At 47.8% G+C, this 19,756-nt stretch overlaps 1 protein-coding gene across 4 annotated transcripts; it reads right to left on the reverse strand.

Moving 5' to 3' along the window:
• Nucleotides 1-64: 64 nt before the first annotated feature.
• si:ch73-212j7.1 (centrosomal protein of 170 kDa protein B) lies at nucleotides 65-19,485 on the reverse strand. 4 transcript variants are annotated; one of them, XM_040046594.1, is made up of 21 exons: nucleotides 18,896-19,485; nucleotides 18,370-18,569; nucleotides 16,932-17,069; nucleotides 16,701-16,790; nucleotides 16,358-16,436; nucleotides 16,187-16,245; nucleotides 15,842-15,959; nucleotides 15,354-15,455; nucleotides 14,719-15,231; nucleotides 13,354-14,432; nucleotides 12,736-12,912; nucleotides 12,427-12,544; nucleotides 10,414-12,138; nucleotides 8,855-9,098; nucleotides 8,605-8,761; nucleotides 8,335-8,376; nucleotides 7,096-7,233; nucleotides 6,009-6,097; nucleotides 5,527-5,620; nucleotides 5,384-5,435; nucleotides 65-3,119 (listed from the first exon to the last, which is right to left on the reverse strand). In XM_040046594.1, exons 3-21 carry the CDS (start codon nucleotides 17,034-17,036, stop codon nucleotides 2,935-2,937), a joined length of 5,166 nt encoding a protein of 1,721 aa, XP_039902528.1. In that variant the 5' UTR covers nucleotides 17,037-17,069; nucleotides 18,370-18,569; nucleotides 18,896-19,485; the 3' UTR covers nucleotides 65-2,934. The 4 variants fall into 4 exon arrangements, with proteins under 4 accessions (XP_039902528.1, XP_039902529.1, XP_039902530.1 ...); XM_040046595.1 differs by having other exon boundaries at nucleotides 18,370-18,579; XM_040046596.1 differs by lacking the exon at nucleotides 7,096-7,233.
• Between the last annotated feature and the right edge of the window lie 271 nt (nucleotides 19,486-19,756).

Raw genomic sequence — 19,756 nt, forward strand, 5'->3', positions numbered from 1 at the left:
GCGATGTCACGTCCTCTGGGCATGATCACCTTTGACCTCAGCCACACATCGAGCACAGGCCGTCTAAGGTTCTGGTTTTTATTTTCATTTAAATTTTCACAGCATCGAAAAACCACAGAGAAACATCTGCATGAGATCAGTTTATTACAAATGACATGGTGATAAAAGAAATCCCGTCATGATGAAGGCGTGACGCTTCGGATATGTGGACAGAAAGGCCGTGGGCGGCCGCAGGACCGTCAGACATGTGAAACGGTCGATGAGACGTGAGCACACGTTTCTACAGCCTGGCTGCTTCTCAGCCGCATGCACTGTAACAAAAGTAAAACACAAAGGCAGGTAGCCCAAATGACCTGTAGCAGCAGCAGTTACATCATCACAGCAATGGCCAATCAGGTGTCTGCTGTGGGCGGCGATGAATCGGTACATTCTGGAAGGCTGCGCCAAAACACCACGAGCAAACAAAGCTCAGCTCCAGCTGCCCTCACAGGCGTTCGGCAATGAAAAAGTGCACATTTGGTGGACTCAGCCTCAAACTCTCACCTGCCGCAAGCTACAGGAAACATGCACCTTACAAAATAAAAGTCCAGCTTCTTCAGACATGCACATTCCAGCAGATTCAGTGAAGTCCTCTTTTTCTCGGCTCTCCCAGTTCACAAGCTGATGTGAGCCTAGCTTAAACTGTTCACCCTCTCTACAGACCACACCCACTAACGGTGTGTTGAGGCAAATTCCTCCTGAAGAGGTGCAGGACAGCTCTGCGGCTGGATAAATCCTGGACCCACACAGACCCATCTAATACATCACCTGCCTGCCACTCGCCTGCACTGGTCCTGAGAGTCGCAGCTGGCCGATGATTGGCTGGGTCTGCTGTCCTCTCAACGCAAACGAGCTCCTGGCATGCCGTGTGTGCCCCACCCACTGATGATGTCTTCACACAGCAAACTTCCTCCTGTGGAGCTACGCTAACACTTTCCCTCTGCTTCCAGGGTTTGTGCTAAGCTAGGCTAATCGCTCAAGAGGGTTTCACTGAGCACGCTCAACAACCTGCTTCTACCCACACAGATGCCTAAACAAAAACACACACACACACACACACACACACACACACACACACGCGCGCGCGCGCCATCCTCCGCCTCTCTGAGAGCAGGCAGTGCTCTCACAGGTAAAACTCTAAATACTTTCTTCATATAAACTTTTCTAACGCAACCGAACAAGAAATTTACAAGAAATTCAAAGATCAGAAACACTCCAGATGAATGGAGTTACACAGTCAAGTCCACAACACACAGATGTATCACAGGTGAGCCTGATCCAGCAGCTCATGCTGCTCACAGACGAGCAGAACTCAGCAAGCAGAGTCAGCTGAAACGAGGATATAAAGGACACGAGCTGTTCATCAATCGGAGAGTGTCAGTCCTGAACTCTGGAACCAAGTCTGCAGCTTCTCTGACAGAGCAGCTTCGAAAAGAAAAAAATTCATTGTCGAGTTTTTTCTCAGCTGATGAGTCCACACTTCATCATCAGGAATACAGCCTGTGCTCATGACATAACGCTGTCAAACTGGACTCTCTGAGCCCTCACAGATCAGGACGGGGCAAATGGACGGTGGCTTGTTCTGATCAGAGCTGCAGCTTTGTTTCCACAGACGTCTGCGGTCTGCGATTACAGCTCGGCTTGTCAGCCTTACAGCTCATTTCATTACCGGGAACACATGAGGTGTCATAATTAAGTGAGGCAGAACTTGTGGAGAACACCTCAGCGTTCCTTTGTTTCACATGACCCTGAACTATGTTAAGGGGCGAGCCTTTCTATCAGAAACCAGCGTGCCAAACAGAGCCGAGTCTGGTCATCGCATTTCTTTCAATTTAGGTAGAAAGGCGATGCGTTCAGGGACCAGCACAAGTCTGATCATTCAGCATAACCTGACACAGCTTCAAAGCTAATGCACAATTACGGCAAGATGGCAAAAGAAAATGAGGCTGAGCGTCATTGCAGCGGAGCACCCAAACATTCAGGAAACACAACATTACATAGTTTTTTCTTCTACAGCTGAGCTCAGTGTTCCGTTTCCTGTCTGCACAGCCCACAGGAAGCTACGGCTTTCTCTTCATAAATACAGACATAAAAACAGCAACACAATCTATCTGTTCAAATGCAACGCAACAACAGATTATCAAAGCACAAAGTTTATCGGTATATGTTTGTACATCATCCACGTACTACGGTGGCGCGAGCGGCTGCTTCATTTTGGAGCTTTGACTACGTTTGCTGAGCTTGTGCAAAGTGGAAGCAGTTCTACAGACATACACTGACCACGAATGAGAGTTAGTTCTGGACAGTTTCAGTGCATCCACACGCCGCAACTCTTCCACCCTAACAAACACACACCGGAGACAGGTCGTCACGGTAACAGCCGGAAGGAGCATGACTGAGCTGCTCCCTGTAGACAGGGAAGGAGCGTGTTTGAGGTCTGTTCACAGCTGCAGTATTTACAGGCAAGGATTCATGTGAGAGGAGTCTGCTAGAAACGATGCATGTGGTTCTGGTCCACAGCAGCATTTCACTTAAAATTTGCATCCTTGAAAGTTCACAACTATGACCTGTGGGACACAGAGATCATCACCTCATCACATCGCTCTGACGTTGGAAACCAACGTCAACCAAACTCTGGGTTGGAAACCAATAAATTCAGACCAAAAATTCCACTGATGCACGGCATTTGTCAGAAGTTTTGTAAATATCCATTCTTGCTGCGAATGGATGATAAGTTAGAGGCAGACCTCAAACAGGCCCACCACAAACCCACACCAGCCTCCAACCACACATTTACAGCTGAAGTCAGCACTGAGTTGTGGATCTGGGTGTTACAGTCAGAGGCAGGGACTGGTGGATGCACAGTTACTTTCCAGAGGTGCTACAGTGGCCTGCTCAGGCCATGTTGTGGGCCCCATCGGGTCCATGAGGCGGTCGTTTGGTGCTTTCGTTGGTGTTGGGGGCTCCGCGAGGTTTGGTGCTGGGTTTCTTCTCCCTTGTGGATGGTCGAGTCTGACTGAGGGATGCTGCGCCGGCTGCTGCCTGAAGACCGCCACCAGGCTCCACGATTGTGTTTATAACTATAACAAGAACATTACAAGAATATTAAATAACACACCAGGGCCAATTAGTCTACTTCAGATAGAGTCTGAGATGATTTATAAGATGTACAGTGCTCAGCATAAATGAGTACACCCCCTTTAAAAAGTACAAATTTAATCAGTAGCTCAATGAACCTAAGAACAATTTCCCAAATTTTCACAAGGCTGAGTTTTATTGAACACTTGTTTAACTCCATAACATGGAAATAAGGTTAATAATATAACTTCGATCACAAAATCTTCAGTTTTACTCAAATTGGTTAAAGCAAAAATGAATAGACCCCACAACAAAAACTACTACATCTAGTATTTTGTATGACCGCCGTGATTTTCAAGGACAGCACCAAGTCTTCTAGACATGGTATGAACCAGTTGGCGACATATTGCAACATCTATCTTTTTCCAGTCTTCAAGAATAACCTCTTTTAGAGCCTGAATGCTGGACGGAGAGTGATGCTCAACTTGCCGCTTCAGAATACCCCACAAGTGTTGGACTGGGTTCAGATCAGGAGACATACTTGGCCATTCTATCACCTTCACCCTGTTCTTCTTCAGAAATGCAACAGTAGCTTTAGATGTGTGTTTTGGATCATTGTTGTGTTGGAAAAGTGTACGACGACCAAGTGCATGCAGTGATGGCAGCATCTTCACCTTCAGTATAGAGCAGTACATTGTTGAGTTCATGATACCATCAATGAAATGCAGCTCCCCAACACCAGCAGCACTCATGCAGCCCCACATAAGGACACTGCCACCACCATGTTTCACTGTAGGCACCATGCATTTCTCTTTGAAATCCTCACTTTTACAATGCCTTGTCTCATCACTCCAGATTATAGAGTCCCCGTAGTCTTCATCTTTTTCAGCATGGGCCCTAGAAAATTCTAGGCGTGCTTTTTTTGTGCATGGGCTTTAAGAGAGGCTTCCTTTGTGGACGATACCCACGCATGCCATTCCTCTGCAGCGTGCGCTGTATGGTGTCACGTGAAACGGTCACTCCAGTTTGGCTTTCTACTGCTTTAGCTAACTGAAGTGAACTTGCATGGCGATATTCTTCAACCCTTCTCATCAGAAGACGCTCCTGTCGAGATGTTAACTTCCATGGATGGCCTGGACATCTCTGTACAATGGTTGCACTTCAATCTTTCTTAAATTTTTGAATCACTTTTGCTACAGTATTTTGGCTGAAATGTAAAGCTTTTCTGATCTTCTTGTAGCCCTCACCTTTTTTTTTTTGTAAAGAAATGATTTCCTTTCTCAGATTTTGTGACATTTCTCTTCCATGTGGAGCCATTGCTGACATCATGAAATGGAAAGGGATTTTCTTTGATAAAGAATTCCTTTTATAGTCACCTGTCTGCTGGACACCTCTTAAATGAATCATTAGACTCACCTGTGCTTGAATGCCTGTTAATTCGAATTTTGTAGTCTTTAGTGTGGCTTTTCTCCTAAGACTATAATTGGGGTGTCCTCATTTTTGCGACATGGGCTTGAATTAACTTTTTTAGGAAAATAACTTTTTTGTGTGTGTAAATAAACAAAACTGGTTTGCAATCAATGGCCCACATTTGTGGGAGTATTTTGTAGTATAGTATCTCATAGAAAATGTTGAAAGGAAACTAAAGGTTTTCTGACAAATGTAGTGGGGTGTACTCATTTATGCTGAGCACTGTACTCTCAGGAAAGTGCTGGACACAAAGAGAACATTAAAAAGAACCACAGTTAAAAGTTCAATTCAACTGAAAACCACAATGACGAGAGCCGTTTAATAGTTATGAGGTAGATAAACTGAATTCACACACACAGGAATGATTCCAGCACAACATTCAACAACTAAAACTGATTTTCTGTAAATAAATTCTACAATTTGGTATCCTAATTTAAAAAAGAAAAAACAATAATTTTGCTTTACTATATGTTCTGCTGAGTCAGGCACAGTAATGATATTTTAGCACTGAAATCACTTGAGTTAAATGAGCATAGTAGTGGATTAACCATTAGAAAAACAAAAAACATGATAAATAATACTGTTAATTAGGGCAGCTGTGCCATAAATCTTACACTGTGTGGTGTAATAAATTTGTTGAGCACTGTTCATCAGCTCAATTATTAGGCAGTTCTGGAACTTCTTTGTCTTTTTCTTGTGGTTTCACTAGAAGTTTAAAAAACCCTGTCCCTGAATTTTTTTTTGGATTTGACAGACTCAAACTGGACAAAACACACAAATCCAAACCTGAACGTACCTTCAAGCTGCCTCTGAACTCTCCTCAGCTCTTTCAAAATGGAGGTAATTTCCTGCAACAGGAAACGGAAAACTGAGGTTTCCAGATGTTCTATGAAGTTGCTTTTGTGCTGTTTAAATCAGCCAATAAATATGGAGATGAACCTTGTTGGAGGTCTTCAGGATGGGGACTTCATTTTCAGTATTGATCTTTGCCTCAATCTCCTCCCAGACCTCAGCCTTGTTCTGGAACAAAACTCTGAGAGGAAGACACTGTCGAGTCAGCGCCAGCATTCAGAAACCACAGCGTACAGCTCCCAAAAGTGTCCCCTTACTATACCGAACCGGACCTGACACCTGAACACCCAATAAGCCTGATAGCAAGTGAAGGGAACCAAAGAAATCATCCTCGTTTTACATCTGTGGTCTGAAGTTTAAATCTTTGTCTCACTGTGAGGGGAAACTAGCTGTTCCCCCAGAGAGAGGCTACACTTGGACTGAATGGTTTGGGTAAACGTGTTGAATGGGAGGAGGTGGTCATTTCTGTACAAACTAAAAAGATACTGATGAAAAGGGATCCTTTTAAGCATCCCCAACATTTCTCAGGTTTGAGCTGCTACAGCCTCGGGGTGTCAGTGCTTCCTTACTTCATTTTCTCGGCCAGCTGCTCTGTGTTCTCCCGGATGGCCTGAGACAGCTGAGACACTGGATTCAGCATCAGGTTGTCCAGAATCACCTGAAAGAGTTCAGAGGGACATGCACAGGGCAGGAGATGAAGCCAGCGTTGCACCGTCACGTGGCTCCAGCAGGTTACATCCTGATTTCCCAGCACACCAAAACTAACTGCAGCAGTTGTAGTCATGGTAACGATCACACTGGCTATGTTCACACGGCAGCTATGTAGGGTTTCATTACTTTTGCATGATGTTCTAGTCTTGAAACAATGGATAACAGTGCCTTTGTCTAGAGCCCCGCTTCAGTCTGACCTTTGCATGGTGCGAGCTGTAATGATCCCTGCAGCCTCTAGGTGATACTATCTGAGCATATAGCACAGCTAGAGTCCTCAGCCTGACGCACCTGCCAGGGCTGAGAAATGAAGCTGGAGTTCCTCTGATGTCCAGCATAGGCAGCACTGAGTCAGTCTTTATGGACTCTGTGTTAAAACAAACACATTAATGCTGATAATTTCTTCTAAATAACACCTGATAGCAGATCACTTGGAGCACCTCCGTCCCATCCAAATATGGTCACTACAGGAAGTGTCACAGCACGCACATCCATGTTTCAGGCTGCGGTGTACCACAGTCCCAATTCCTCCGGAAGTAAGCAGACAACAATATTAAAACTAGTGCTCTCAGCCTTAATCTTGTTAAAATGAAGTTAAGGCCATAACCACATTAACGCGGCAAATTTCCGTTAGCGAGTTAACGCAGATAGACCTGTGTATGGGTCTGGACGGCGCTAACACATTAACGAGCTAACCGCGCTAACATGCTAGCTCGTCATTTTAACAAGATTAACACTGACAGCACTAATCAAAACCTAAATATTACAGTCATTTTAGTGGTTATTAGTCCCAGCTAAAACAAAGCTAAATCTGGGTGTGACGATGGTCAGTGCGATGGGTTACACACACAAGCCTTGGCGTTAACTGCTCTGTTAATTACACATGAACATGACCGTGGCGCTACAAGCTGCAGTGTGAACGTAGCCTCAGAGGGATTAGACAGTGACCTCTTCGCGGTTCCACGGACGCCGTTGCTTAGAACCGGTCTCTGGCTCATTCATATTTGCGTCCAGGTCCGAGACAGCAGCAGAACCTGGAGGAACCTTCTGGTAGTTTAAACTGGCCTCAGGGATACGCTGGACCAGCTGGAAAGAGAATAAAAGGAGTCTGACTCCGGTGATGAAACCAGCTAGACGGTGATGGCGGTGCTCTGTGAACGCATGCACCAAGTCAACATGCAGCTGCAATGGTGGAGGCAACAGCGTGTGCAGTGAATTTCAGTGCTGCTGGGAGACGGAGCGTAACGACCACGGGGAGGCGAAGGAGGGCGGGAGAACCCTGCTGGGCACCAGCCACGGCTTCACGAACTGTTCCAAAACCAGTAACACCAGTTCATTCACAGTGGAGGCCGATGGACCCGATTATCACCAAAACCACTGAGTGAGCACCAAACAACACCGAGCAGGAACCGACACCATTGGGGCAGGTTCAGGTTCTTACATCTGATTCAGTCACCTGAGAGAGGGGACGGACTCTGTTTGAGACAGGTAGGAACTTCAGAGTGTAGGGGTTTTATTCGTCTGTTTATGAGGGTGTGTCAGACGGAGCACCCAATGATACGCTGTGGAAATTTGTTCTCTGATTTCACAGTCTGTGGTTTGTCATTAGCTCCTTTCCGCAGAGGACCACAGGTGGAGTATCTGGCAAATCTGTGAAACAGCCGATAGAAAACACAATAAAGCCTTAAATGTGGTGGCTGGCTGTGAAAAGTGAGAGAACAGGCTTCCACTACAGGGGTCATGACTTCTGATCTTGTTTTTATTGGCACCTGGAGGGTGTAATGAGTTACAACTGCCAAAAGGTGGCAGTTAGGGCCCTACAGGCTGTTTGGTTGCCACTGTTAAACCATAGAATCCAAAGAAGCGTGCCGAGCTGTGAAACGTTTTTATTCTCATGTAGGGAGTGTGAAGTAGCACAGGTGAAGCCACCTGTCACCTGGCCTCAGGTCATATTCTTTATAGAGCTCTTTGCTCTCAGCAGACCCTCGGAGGGGGGGGGGCTTCGAGTCCTTGCTCTGACACACCTCCGCACTTGTTCCAGCTCGGGTTTGTTCAGCACCGCCTCAGCAGTTTATTATCAATAATCTTTCAAAACATAAATAAAACAACACCAATGAGAAGGGAGTGTTAGGATTAGTGATGGCAGGGGAACCAATCACAGGGCACGAGGAGAGATGAGTCAGACACCTGAGATGGTCGGACCCCCCATAAGTATGGACAGGATGGCGTCTGCGAGCAGAACAGAGAAATGAACAATGAGTCGAAGCATGACAAAGGCTTTTCCTCCCAGTCAGACCAGCATCTGAAGTGGGAACACTGGAGCTTGCACTGACCTCTGCTGAGCTAATAAACAAAACCTGAAGACACTGCAACACAACACCTGCTGCTAACCCTGCCTGCTAGTCATTCTATGGCCTGTGTTTAGTGAGAGTGTTATGAGGGATTTTTGTGGCCCACCTCCTCCCTGGCGGAGATGGTGGAGGCTGGCGTGTTGGGCAGCGAGCTGGGAGACGTGGTGGTGCCCATGCCGGAGCTCGGCGAGTCCCCATCCCCAGCGACATCGTGGATTTCCTTCGCCAGGATGGCCAAGTCTTTAGCCAGGTCCTGACTGAGCCTGCAGGGGAAACGCAAACACATGATCACCATAGAGACGTGAGTGACATCACCTTACCGTGGCACACGTGTCAACATGTGACAGTGCTTTTACTTTGCAATCTCAGCGCTGTGCGTGGACCAGTTCTGGTACGGGTCAACGTCGTTCTGATCCTCATCCTCCTCCGTTTCCAGGGAGACAGACTTGGTCCTGGTGGCGGGCGTCCGGTGGCTGTGTGGCGTCTGGTCAGAGGTGGAAGGATGGGAGGAGCGTTTGGCTCTGGAGATACCGCCACTCGTCTCGTATTCTTCATCAGAGGAAGAAGAGAAGTCTGAGCCCTTCTGTCTGCGACGGGAACCTGAGAACAGCCGGTCGTGAGAAACCGCAAACCTCAACTACGAGATTCTGTTTAACACGAGGTTCAGATAAGAGCCAACCATGACTTCCAGAGAGCACCGCTATGCCATCATTCAGTCAGAAACCTCAGACTCTCAGGTGAAGTTTGACATCTCAGGTGAAGTTTGACATCTGATCCTTGTGAGCCTTCATCAGTGATCACCCTGACCCTCGCATCTCAGCTCTTTGTGATCAAGGGCCAAAAAATGAAATTATTCAATTCACTTCAATACTATTTTATATTGTGCCAAATCACCACAGCAGCTGCACAAAGGCGCTGTTCATCATCCATCCAGAGCTTCTGTCTAACTCTACACAGCGTTAGGTTTTGCCTCAGAGCGTTAGTAAGCATGTTTGGATGGCTGTGGCTGTGACAGGACATCAGATTAAAGTGTCTGCAGGGCGAAGCTCTGGGCTGCAGCTAGTATCTGGGTTTGTGTCCTAATTCCTGTTCATAACAAGGGAGCTGATGCTGTTTCCACGGTAATACAAACAGACTCAGCAGCATCAGAAATCTGACGAGATTTCCAATGACAGCAAAGGTCAGCAGATCCCACCAGAGAGTCTGTCCTCATGGAGGGTTTTGAGTTTAAGTGCTTTTTACCATGATTCAATTGAATTCAATTTTATTTCCATGGCCTCGAAGCACTTTATGTTGTAAAGGTAAAGATGCGACAATGATACGACTCAAACAATTCAGCTCATTGTGAAGCTCAAAAGGTGAGACCGTGATGAGGATGTTTCCCCGATTTCCTCACAATTGTCCTGATTCCTCTGAATCGTCTGTTTGCTGTTTCACACCAGTCAGCTGAGGCTGCTCGCACTAACTTTTGACAAACTCAGGTTTGCACAGACTTTTTTTTTTTTATCTAACACTTACACCTGGGACACATTGGACTTGCGGTTAGTACCTTGATAAGCTGGCATGAGCAATTGCTTCTCGGAGCTCTGAGACTTACACACGCTGGTTGTTGAATTTATACATGAGGAATTTAATTGCACCAGTGAAATGAAATTATTTTCTCAGAATAATTTTTTGGCTCATGCATTTATCATGACATGATTATCATTCCATAATAAAAGGCCAAAAAATTCAAACTGACCAGTCCTCACCTGTTGGAGACGACGGAGCAACTGAAACACCTATGATTAATGCGATTAGACTGAGTGACGGCAGACTCGACCTCTGTCTCTCATCCTAGAACAACTCAGGAGGAACAACTCTGACTGAAACATCAGGAACCCCTCACATTCAGGGTCATTAAGGAATAACTCACCGCTGCCGGCGTACTTGGCTCCGCTCGAACGGGTACGTGTCAGAGGTTGCTTCGCTGGAGCTCCGCCTCCTCTGCTAGCTGCCTGCCGGTTGTCACCCACCGATGTTTTCCTGGTGCTGACAACAGCCTCTGTGTTCCGGTTGGAGAAAGTGGGCCGTCCTGTGGAGGATGCCTCGGTATCGCTGGGGTTGGTGAAGGAGCCGGTCCTCTTCCTGGGCATCGCTAAGATGTCCAGCCTGGACAGCTTCTTCCCCTCGGTGGACACTTTGGGCGCTGCAGCAATATGGTCAGAATTCTGAGAGCCTCGGTCAGTCTCAGCACCTTCGTTATCTGAAGCTTCACCCAGACGTGCCCGCCGCAGCATTGAGGCTCGGGTCGGCCGTGGCGCTGACAGGCTGTTGGAACGTGTCAGAACCTGCTGGGTCGCCGTCCTGGGCATCTTCCCATTGTCTTCTTTCTGAAGAGGGGCAATGAGTTTTTTGCTGCGGCTGGATGGACGGGACGTTTCGTGATCAGATGATGGGGTTTCGGTCCACTGCGGACCAGACCCCTGCTGGCCTTCAGACAGATCCAGAGAGCCACGATTCCCGGCACTGCGGCGCATCTGGAAGCGCTTCGCTGCCTCTGCCTTATTTGCTGCACTGGCAGTGACCTGGTTTCGGCGTTTCTCAGAAAGTCGCTCACGGGCACTGAGCTGCTGTCCCTTCTCTTGGATGGATGGACTAGAAGAGGACCTCTCCTTTTGAAGGCTGCTGATGGGAGGGTGCTTTTTAGAAGTTGAGCTGACTGGAGTGTTTTTGCTACTCACTTGACTCACCGTGCTAGCCGTGTCAACATCTGACTCACCAGACAGGGAGTCGTCCATGTGGCTGGACGAACCCTCCTTCTTTGAGCTGCGACCTGAACCAGAGGAGGGGAACTTGGCATCCAGAGAGGATAGAGTTCCTTCCTGAAGGAAGGACTGTGTGTCCTGGATGTTCTCCCGCCTCTGCTCCATGTCTCTGATGGATGGGTGGCTGGAGATGTGGGGAAGCTTCTTCATCTGGACAGTGTCACTGGGCTGGTCTTTGGTGAAACTCTCCTGACGGATGAAGGATGATGTGCAACTGTCTTTGGTTGGAACTGAATCTTTGTCCTGTGTTTGGAGGTTTGGAGCAGAGCTGTTGGGTTTGACTCCCGTCCTCTTGGGTTCGTATCCACTCAGATGTCGGATCAGGACAGTGGTAGGGGGAGTTTTTGCTGGGGGGTCTCTTGTCTTCTCAGACTGTACTGGGCTCTGGGCTTGCTCAGGTTTGCTGGGATGGTCTTCTGAACCAATGTAGAAGCAGGTGGATTTGGAGGATGGAGACACTTTCTCCTGACCTCTAAGCTGAGGACCAGTGATCCCTGGAGATACAAATGCAGTCTTGACCTGATTTGTCCTCATCTTCTCTTGAACAGCTCCATCATCTGAGCGACTGGCATCACTCAGGCTGTCTGGGTCCACATCATCCTGAACGGACAGGCGCTGGGTGGAGTCAACTGAGTGGGAGGGACCAAAGGCTCTGTCCAGAGGTTCCTGGCTTTGGTAAGATTCATGACGAATCATGATGCTTGGGGTGACACCGTCTAGCTTTTCTGGAGGCACTTGGGGCAGCAGCCTTCTTGTCCTGGAGCTGTGGCTGGACTCTGACTCAGAGTTGTCGTAGCTGTAGTTTCCCATCGAAGGGCTCATGAGACGTGAATCTGCAACACAAGTTTAGTCACGTCAGCGTTTTATATGAGTTGCTTTAATGTTGCGTAACTACTTTAGTTTTAAAACAATAAGCGGAGTAAAAATAAGACCATGGGTCCATTGCTCTGAACTGTGTATAGATACATTTATTGTTCACGTACAAAACTGCAAATTACTGATAAATTCAAGACTCCAAGTAGACAAACTGAATCACATTTGGAGGTCCATAAACATAAAGCTGAGATAACAGCGGCTCTGTGCTCTTTAAACATGTTTAAGGTATTTTTAACAAACCTCACCTTCTAGACATTCTACTTGAGGTGGAGTGGAACCAGGTTCGGCGTAGCTGTCTGCTAGACTGGCCCAACGTGAAACCCACTTAGGGCCTTCCAGACATGCAGCATGAGCAGCTGGAACCTGCAGAACAAAATATGATGACCAACACCATTTTCAGGAAGATCAGTGGAAACAAACGTCAACATTTACATTCATATCACAAGGAGAAATAGGGAATGACAACATGGTTGTGCAGGCACTGGGATAACAGTGTGCTACAAAGGTGTTTCTCCAGGTTGTACTTCAAAATTTTCACTTTTTTTTTTTTTCACCTGTATGGGGCCTGTTGAAGGGCTGCTGATAGAAGATGGGATAAAGCCATGCAGTGAGTCCACAGTGCTACCATCACTAGGCAGGTTAGCGTGCTCATCCTTTCCATCATTTATCACAGGTCTATACACACCAGTGTTCACACCACTGTACTCTGGAGAATCGAGGACACCAAACACCTGTCAGAGCACAGGACATGCATGAGGACGGGCAGAAAAAACAAACAGGAAGAAATAGGAAGGATACAAGGGTCAGTGCATCACTAAGAGATACTGTTTAGATAGGCAACATCAGAATACTTCCAGATACCCTAGGATCATTTCTAATTTCATAAACATTTTTCTATCTGGAAGATTCAGTGAAGACGAGACAACAAAACTGAGATAATCAGCAATGACACAAGGGTTTGAATACAACATTACATAAGATGTGTTATTTTATCAAAGTCGACATCCCTGCTGAAGAATCATACGGCACAGCACGTGTGCTGTGCTGCAGTTTTCCTGCACTCACCACCACTTAAAGACACCCTTTCACGAGCAGCAGGAACAATGAATGCTGCCTCACCCCACCACTATCACAAAGATCTTATTCTTACTGTGTTTTCACTGGGACTTCACCTGATCGATCATGTTACGAGCCTCTTCCACCTCTTTGTCCTGCGACTCCGTCTCAATGGTGTAGGTCCCAGCATCGCTCAAGCTGTCGTCTTCCTCGTTCCTGGCCATCCTCTGGGTACCTTTGACATCTCCTCCACGGACGGCCATGGGCAGCATGGTGGAGAAGGGAGGTCCAGACGGATGTACCGGAGCGGCAGCTGGGCCTGGAATGTTGACTGGGACTGGGGTCTTTGAGATTGCTGGAGGCTGTAATGGGGAGGCAGGGTAGGAGACAGAAGATGGAGCTGGAGGTTCTTGTGTGGAGGGGATCCTTGTATGATGAGGCGATACCATCACAGGAGGTGCAGACATTGGTGGAGGAGTTGTCTTATCCCTGGTTGGGGAGGAGTCATTACGACCCGAATCCTTCAGGAATTCAGCAGCAAACTCCTGGGCAAGCTTTGACTTCTTCCCAACGCTGCCGAAAGGTCGGATGATGATGCCCGATGAGGAGCGAGACGAGGAAGCCGACGAAGCCGCCTCCCCCTCAGTCTTTTCTCTCTTCAGAGAGCTTGACCTCTGAGGGCCGCCATGGCTCTGACTCTTCAGAGGAACCGTCACCTGCTGTGTGGGAGGGATGTGGCCGTGCACAGATGCCGGCCTCTCGCCGCCTTTCCGCCGCTCCAACTTGGCTCTGAGTGTGGAGTATGAGTCAGCATGGGCGGGGTTGTGGGTGAAGGACTGAGAGCGCTTCTTGCGTGGGTTGTCATCAAAGAACTCAATGATGAAAGCTTGCTGAGTGAGGTGCTCGGGGGGCGCCTGTTTGGGAAATTCGGTGGGTGACAGAGCTTTAGGAGGACTCTGGGACAGGGGCCTCTCAGGGGCCACGGGTGAGGCAGAGGCCGGTCTGGGTGGAGCATACTGCAGTGGTTGGTGTAGCTGACTATGGATGGACTGGCCTGATTGGATGACCTGCTGCGACGCCTGGGACAGCTCTGATTGCATAGAGTGCTCAGTGCGGACCGAGTGGTGGGATTTACTCCTTCCTTTGAGAACTGGGTCCTCTGAGTCACTCTGGGTCCCATCCTCATGGTGGTGACCTAAAGACAGGAATAAAGATGTCAGTGAGTACTAGCTTTTGAACTTTGAAGCTCAATGTTCACAAGTGTATGACTGAAGCTTTGATAGCCTCAAACAAAGACAGAAGTTTAGTGGGGTCAGTAAAATCAGAGAAATATCAGAAGATTCAGGGACCGTGTGTCAATAAATTGTTAACAATGAAGTGCTGGACAGGTTTTATCACCAGCAGGAAGCATAATCCCCGATTACCTGTGAATGACAAACAGGTAACACAGGTATGGTCCGGAACACAGGTGCAACTCTGACCTTTCAGGGTCTTGATGTTCATGGCGAGGTCACTCTTGGTGCTGTAAACGTCTTCAGACGGTGGGCGTCTCTTCATCATGCTTACATCACTGTGGACCAGCCAGTCAGCCACCTTGCTCTCTGCTGACATCACCTCTGCAGGTGTGGCCATGATGGCTGTCTTGGTGGGTGTAGCCTGCAGCTTCCTCTGGCGAGTGGAGAACTTGGTGATGTGGTCTTTAATCTTGATCTTCCCAGGCATGCAATCATCAAACTCAATGGTAAAGGAGGCATGGCTCTGAACGACAGGCGGAGTCGGAGTGGGAAGTGAGGGTGGGGCCGGGGGCATGTCAGTGTCCTTGGTGGGGATCTCATGGAGCTCTGCGCCTGAGGACTTAGGGTGCTGGAAGTCCTTGGTGGGGATCTCAAAGTAGCTCGGCTCACGGTGGTACGAAGGGAAGGCGGACTTTGGCTGACAGTCTGACAGCGATGCAGAAAATTCTGGATCTGCAGAGGGAGCGTCTTTCTGAACATCTGACAGAGGCAAAGAGATGACATCTCACCAACATCATCAATAACGCACCATCAGCTCAATTTAGCTTTATTTATACAGCACCAGTTTACTGCACTCCTCCACTTTATTAAGATGTGCGTACCTGAATGTGGCTCATCGCTGGTTTGGACTTTACTCCCATAATCCTCCTCTCCCCACCAGGAAGGCTGGCCATACAAAGGAGTGGGCCGACACACCGGCGCCTCTGTCACAGAAACGTGTGATAGGTGAAATTGACGACCAATCAAAGTGTCCCGAGGAGCGTGAACAAACGACTTTCTGGTTTGTTACTAAAACATTTTCCTGAACGAGCAGATTTATAGTAAAAAATACATCAGAACAAACAGCAACACATCATCTGCGTACAGGAACACACAGCGGCCAGACACCTGATCCAGTACTTTTTAACCCTGCACCAGGCTTTCTGGTGCAGGGTTTTGTATTACATTATGTTTTGTACAGTGCAGTATATTTTTGACCCTGTGTGATGTCAAAATTTTGTGTTATTGCTTGTATTACGCCCAGTATTGTTAGGAGTACATTTGATACACAGTATATTTACTGCCAGTACTGTTGCTGTATTATTGTTACCCTGTGCGAGGCTCTTGGTACTCTGCGCTTTCTCGCCTCTCGCCCGCTCATCCACGTCACTCTTCTTCCCCTCTGAAGGCTTTAGGCTCATCTGCAGCTGACTGCTGTACTTCTCATGCTGAAACAGAAGAACGAGGCAAACATACTCAAGGTACTGCAAATTGCATGTACTCACGGTACTGCATGTGCTCACGGTACTGTACATGCTGTGTGTAGTCATGAGAAATTCATGACGCTCTGAGTAGTTTTGGAAATGCAAACTAAATGCAGTTAAACAAGGAAATTAAATAACACCCTCTATGCAGTAATTTGTACAATAGAAAACACACACCCACAAACACCAACCTTTAGGGCCTCCTCTGGGACTTTGTGTTGACTTTTCTCCAGAACGTAGACGTGCGAATGTGAACAACAGCTCAGAAAAATATTAAAATTATCACACACACACACACACACACACACACACACACACACACACGCGCACACAAACAGTGCGTGTGTGCGTCTGAAGGATATCGTATCCGAAGCGGATGATGTCGGACAGTTTGAGGGTGATGTAGGTCTGATCAGGAATCCGAAGGTCGTTTACAAATGTCTGCAGGAAACAAACAAACAAACGTCCAGGTGAAAGTTTCTGATTATGATGCTGAAGTCCACTCTGAAGGTTTTCACTCTTTTGTGATTTTACAGTTCTTGCCTGTTTAAATTAAAGTGGAATTAAATTTTTTTAAGTTAATAAATAAAATAAAAAATCTTTGTACTGTAACCTGTGACTTTAGGCATCACCACCCCCCACCTGTGTTTGCTGCTGATTGGTGGATACCTATGATAATGTACTGATATGTTGTGTATGGCTCACCCCATTGAGGCTGCCCAGGTCCTTCACCAGGTGTTCATCAGTGGTCGGGTTGTAGTTGATGACAGCGTGCTGTTTGTCCACACTGCGAGACTGAGACACACACACACATACAACTCTTTTTGCTTACTTTCACTGCGACTCAAACAAGACACCATTACAACTTCCTTTTTCAGACCAACCTAGAGGGAGGCAATTTCTACTAACCCGAACACCTGCACAGGTCAGCCTCACCTGAAGCATCAGCTCGCAGTCCTCTCGGCCCACAAAAATCATCTCTCGGGGGAGGCGGTGTCGAGTCCCCGAACTGCTTACCAGGAACCATGATGTCACACTCATCTTCACAGGCCTGCTGAGAAACCCCAGAGCATCCTGGGAAATGAAGACAGAGGCAGGTGATACAGGTGGGTTTGTGCGGGCCTGTTGTGCCACCGTGACAGATTTTAAATATTTAATCAGACAAAATGAGTAATTTCAGACGATCCTGCTCTTACTGATTTGTGTGTGTTTGAATCCTGACAGCTGAGGCACCTGCAGGTGTGTAGTCAGGTCCAAAAGGACCTGCAGGTTGTCCACACCAGCCTGAGTCTGAGGTTCAAACACCTTCAACTTTCAATTAAGCACTGAATGAACTCCTACAGACATTTTTATTCACAGTGCTCTGATTACAGAGGTTCGGCACAGAAACGGGGTCATGCAGTCAAATATGTGATATTTATTAAAAACACAGAGCATGAGCAAATCAACTGTTCATTTCATCTTTAGAGTTAAAAGTTGAACTAAAGCACTGACCAGCAGAAAATAAAACACGAGCGCTTTATAAAACTTCTAATTTGAAATAACGGCTCAGAGATGATTCAGTTTCCTGGGAACGGGTTAAAGATATTTCCTATTTCTAACAGGAAATATCCAACTGTCAAATGACCACATGATCTCACACACACACTCGCACAGGTGAGAGTCACTGACATTAAAACTTCAGTTTTAGTGTTTTTCTGCACATATACTGCAGTATCATCAGTACTGTCAATACTTTTGTGTGAACCACACGAACAGATGAAGTGAGAGTTTGGAGTTTGAGCACTGGGTTTTGTATGCAGGAGCTCTTGCAGACACAGCTGAAGGATAGATGAAGCTCCTCTGCAGCACAGACAGCAGTGCCACAGACACTCTGTCCAATCAGAGGCTGACACACGGGCACACATGGAGTAGATCAGCTCCTCCATCAGTCACTGAGACTTCACATCCACTCTGGAGCTCACTCTGTGAAGCTCTGCCCTTCTCAGGAGGTCAGAGGTGATTGGACAGCTCACTCCAAAGGGTTCCATAGGTAAAAAGTCTGGGGAAGGGAGGGGGGGGATCTTCCTGTTTTTCATCACGGCATAGAACCAGTGAAGAAAACTGCTCATGATGTGGACAAGTGTGCACAACACACACTCAGATGCACATACACACAGACAACCACAGACACTGAGCTGATGCTGGAGGAGAGGAGCGGCTCTTCAGCAGCATCTCTCCAGGCCTCAGCGCCTCTCGGCGGCTGCTGCCCAGAGCTGCTCCTCCTGTCCGGTTCCGACAGACCGACGGACGTGTGTGTGTGAAGGGTGGGGGAGTTACAGACAGATGACAGACAGGCTCTCCTCCACCACGCCCTGCCCTCCCCCTCTCTTACCTCCGGGCTCTTCCCCGCTGCTCTTCGCTTCTTGGATCTGGGGCTGGCGTGCTGCGGGGCGGGCAGAGCATGAGCGGGTCCCGTTATCCGGACTCACACGGACTGGGGCGGCTCGGCTCCGATGATGCTCTACAACATCTCCTCCTGACGCACCCGCTGCGTCAACACGCACCGCGACAGCGACCACCGCACCGGAAGAGCTGCCGAGACCTTCACAATTAAAGCCCGCACCTGATAACATGCCCAGTGAGGTTCGAACAGGTTTTATTAGAAAAAAATAGAATATTACAGTCCACTGCAGCACCGACAGAGTCTGAGGCAGGCACACCGGGGCTGGCTGTCAAATTACCTGGTACTGCCACAGCAGAGGGCGCTGTGGAGCTCTGTTATCATACATTTGGCTTGGCAGTGGTCAGTAGTTAGACTCAGAGGCACTATGTTGTAATTTCGGTGAGTCAGACTGAATTTTCATGTTGTTTTTGTTCACACAAAACTAGCCATTGATTAAAATGAAACAGTGGTTCACCTGCTGGCTAAAGTCACGTGGTAGGCAGGATTCTGCAGATTGTACCGATAGGGATGGTGTGTGCTGAGCCAATCCAGCGGTGCACACCTCACACGACTGAGTCGAATGGCTGTGTAAGTGGCAAGTCAGACCTGCATGATCCAGCAAGACTTAAACCGGAGAGCAGCTCAGAGTCCCTTTTACATACTGTAAGACTTGAGCACGGAAAAGCACGGCCCCCTCAGCGTTGGTCTGCTGAGGAGCGATGATGGAGGATAATTCATGTATGAGTAAAAAATGTGACCACGCGAGTAACTTCGTCACAGCACACCTGACTGCAGGTGTGACCGTGACGGAACGGCTGCCCTCGGCCTACTCTTATTGTGAAGGCGGGTCGGTTTCCGGTCGCGCGCTCGGCAGTGTGAGGGTTTTCGGAAGACCCGCTCATCGGTAATCAGCACAGATTCTTCTGATCGATCAGCTCAGCGTGCGCCGGGCAGAGGTCACATGATTTGGAGCGCCGTCGCTTCAGTACGGGAAGCGCCGGTTTTGCGTGACGTCACCGCAATGCTGACACGGGGATGAGGATAATGACGTCATCTATTGTAAAAAAAAAAAAAAAAAAAGAAAAAAAGTAAACGCGTGAATAAGCACGTGCACGTCTCCGGTTCATGGCTCTGCGTGTGACCGTCTGTGAGCTGCAGATGAAGAGTCTACCTCACGTGTGACTCAGCTGCTTACCTGCGCTGTGTGCGTGCGTGTGTGTATGTTGGGGGGGGGGGGGGGGTGTACACTAATTCAGTTTTATTTATACAAGCTCAAGGCGCTTTATATTGTAAGGTAGACCTTACAATAACCCAACAGTCATATGACCTCCTATGA

Source organism: Simochromis diagramma, unplaced genomic scaffold (assembly GCF_900408965.1).
Source record: "Simochromis diagramma unplaced genomic scaffold, fSimDia1.1 OVJJ01000406.1, whole genome shotgun sequence".
NCBI lineage: Eukaryota > Metazoa > Chordata > Actinopteri > Cichliformes > Cichlidae > Simochromis > Simochromis diagramma.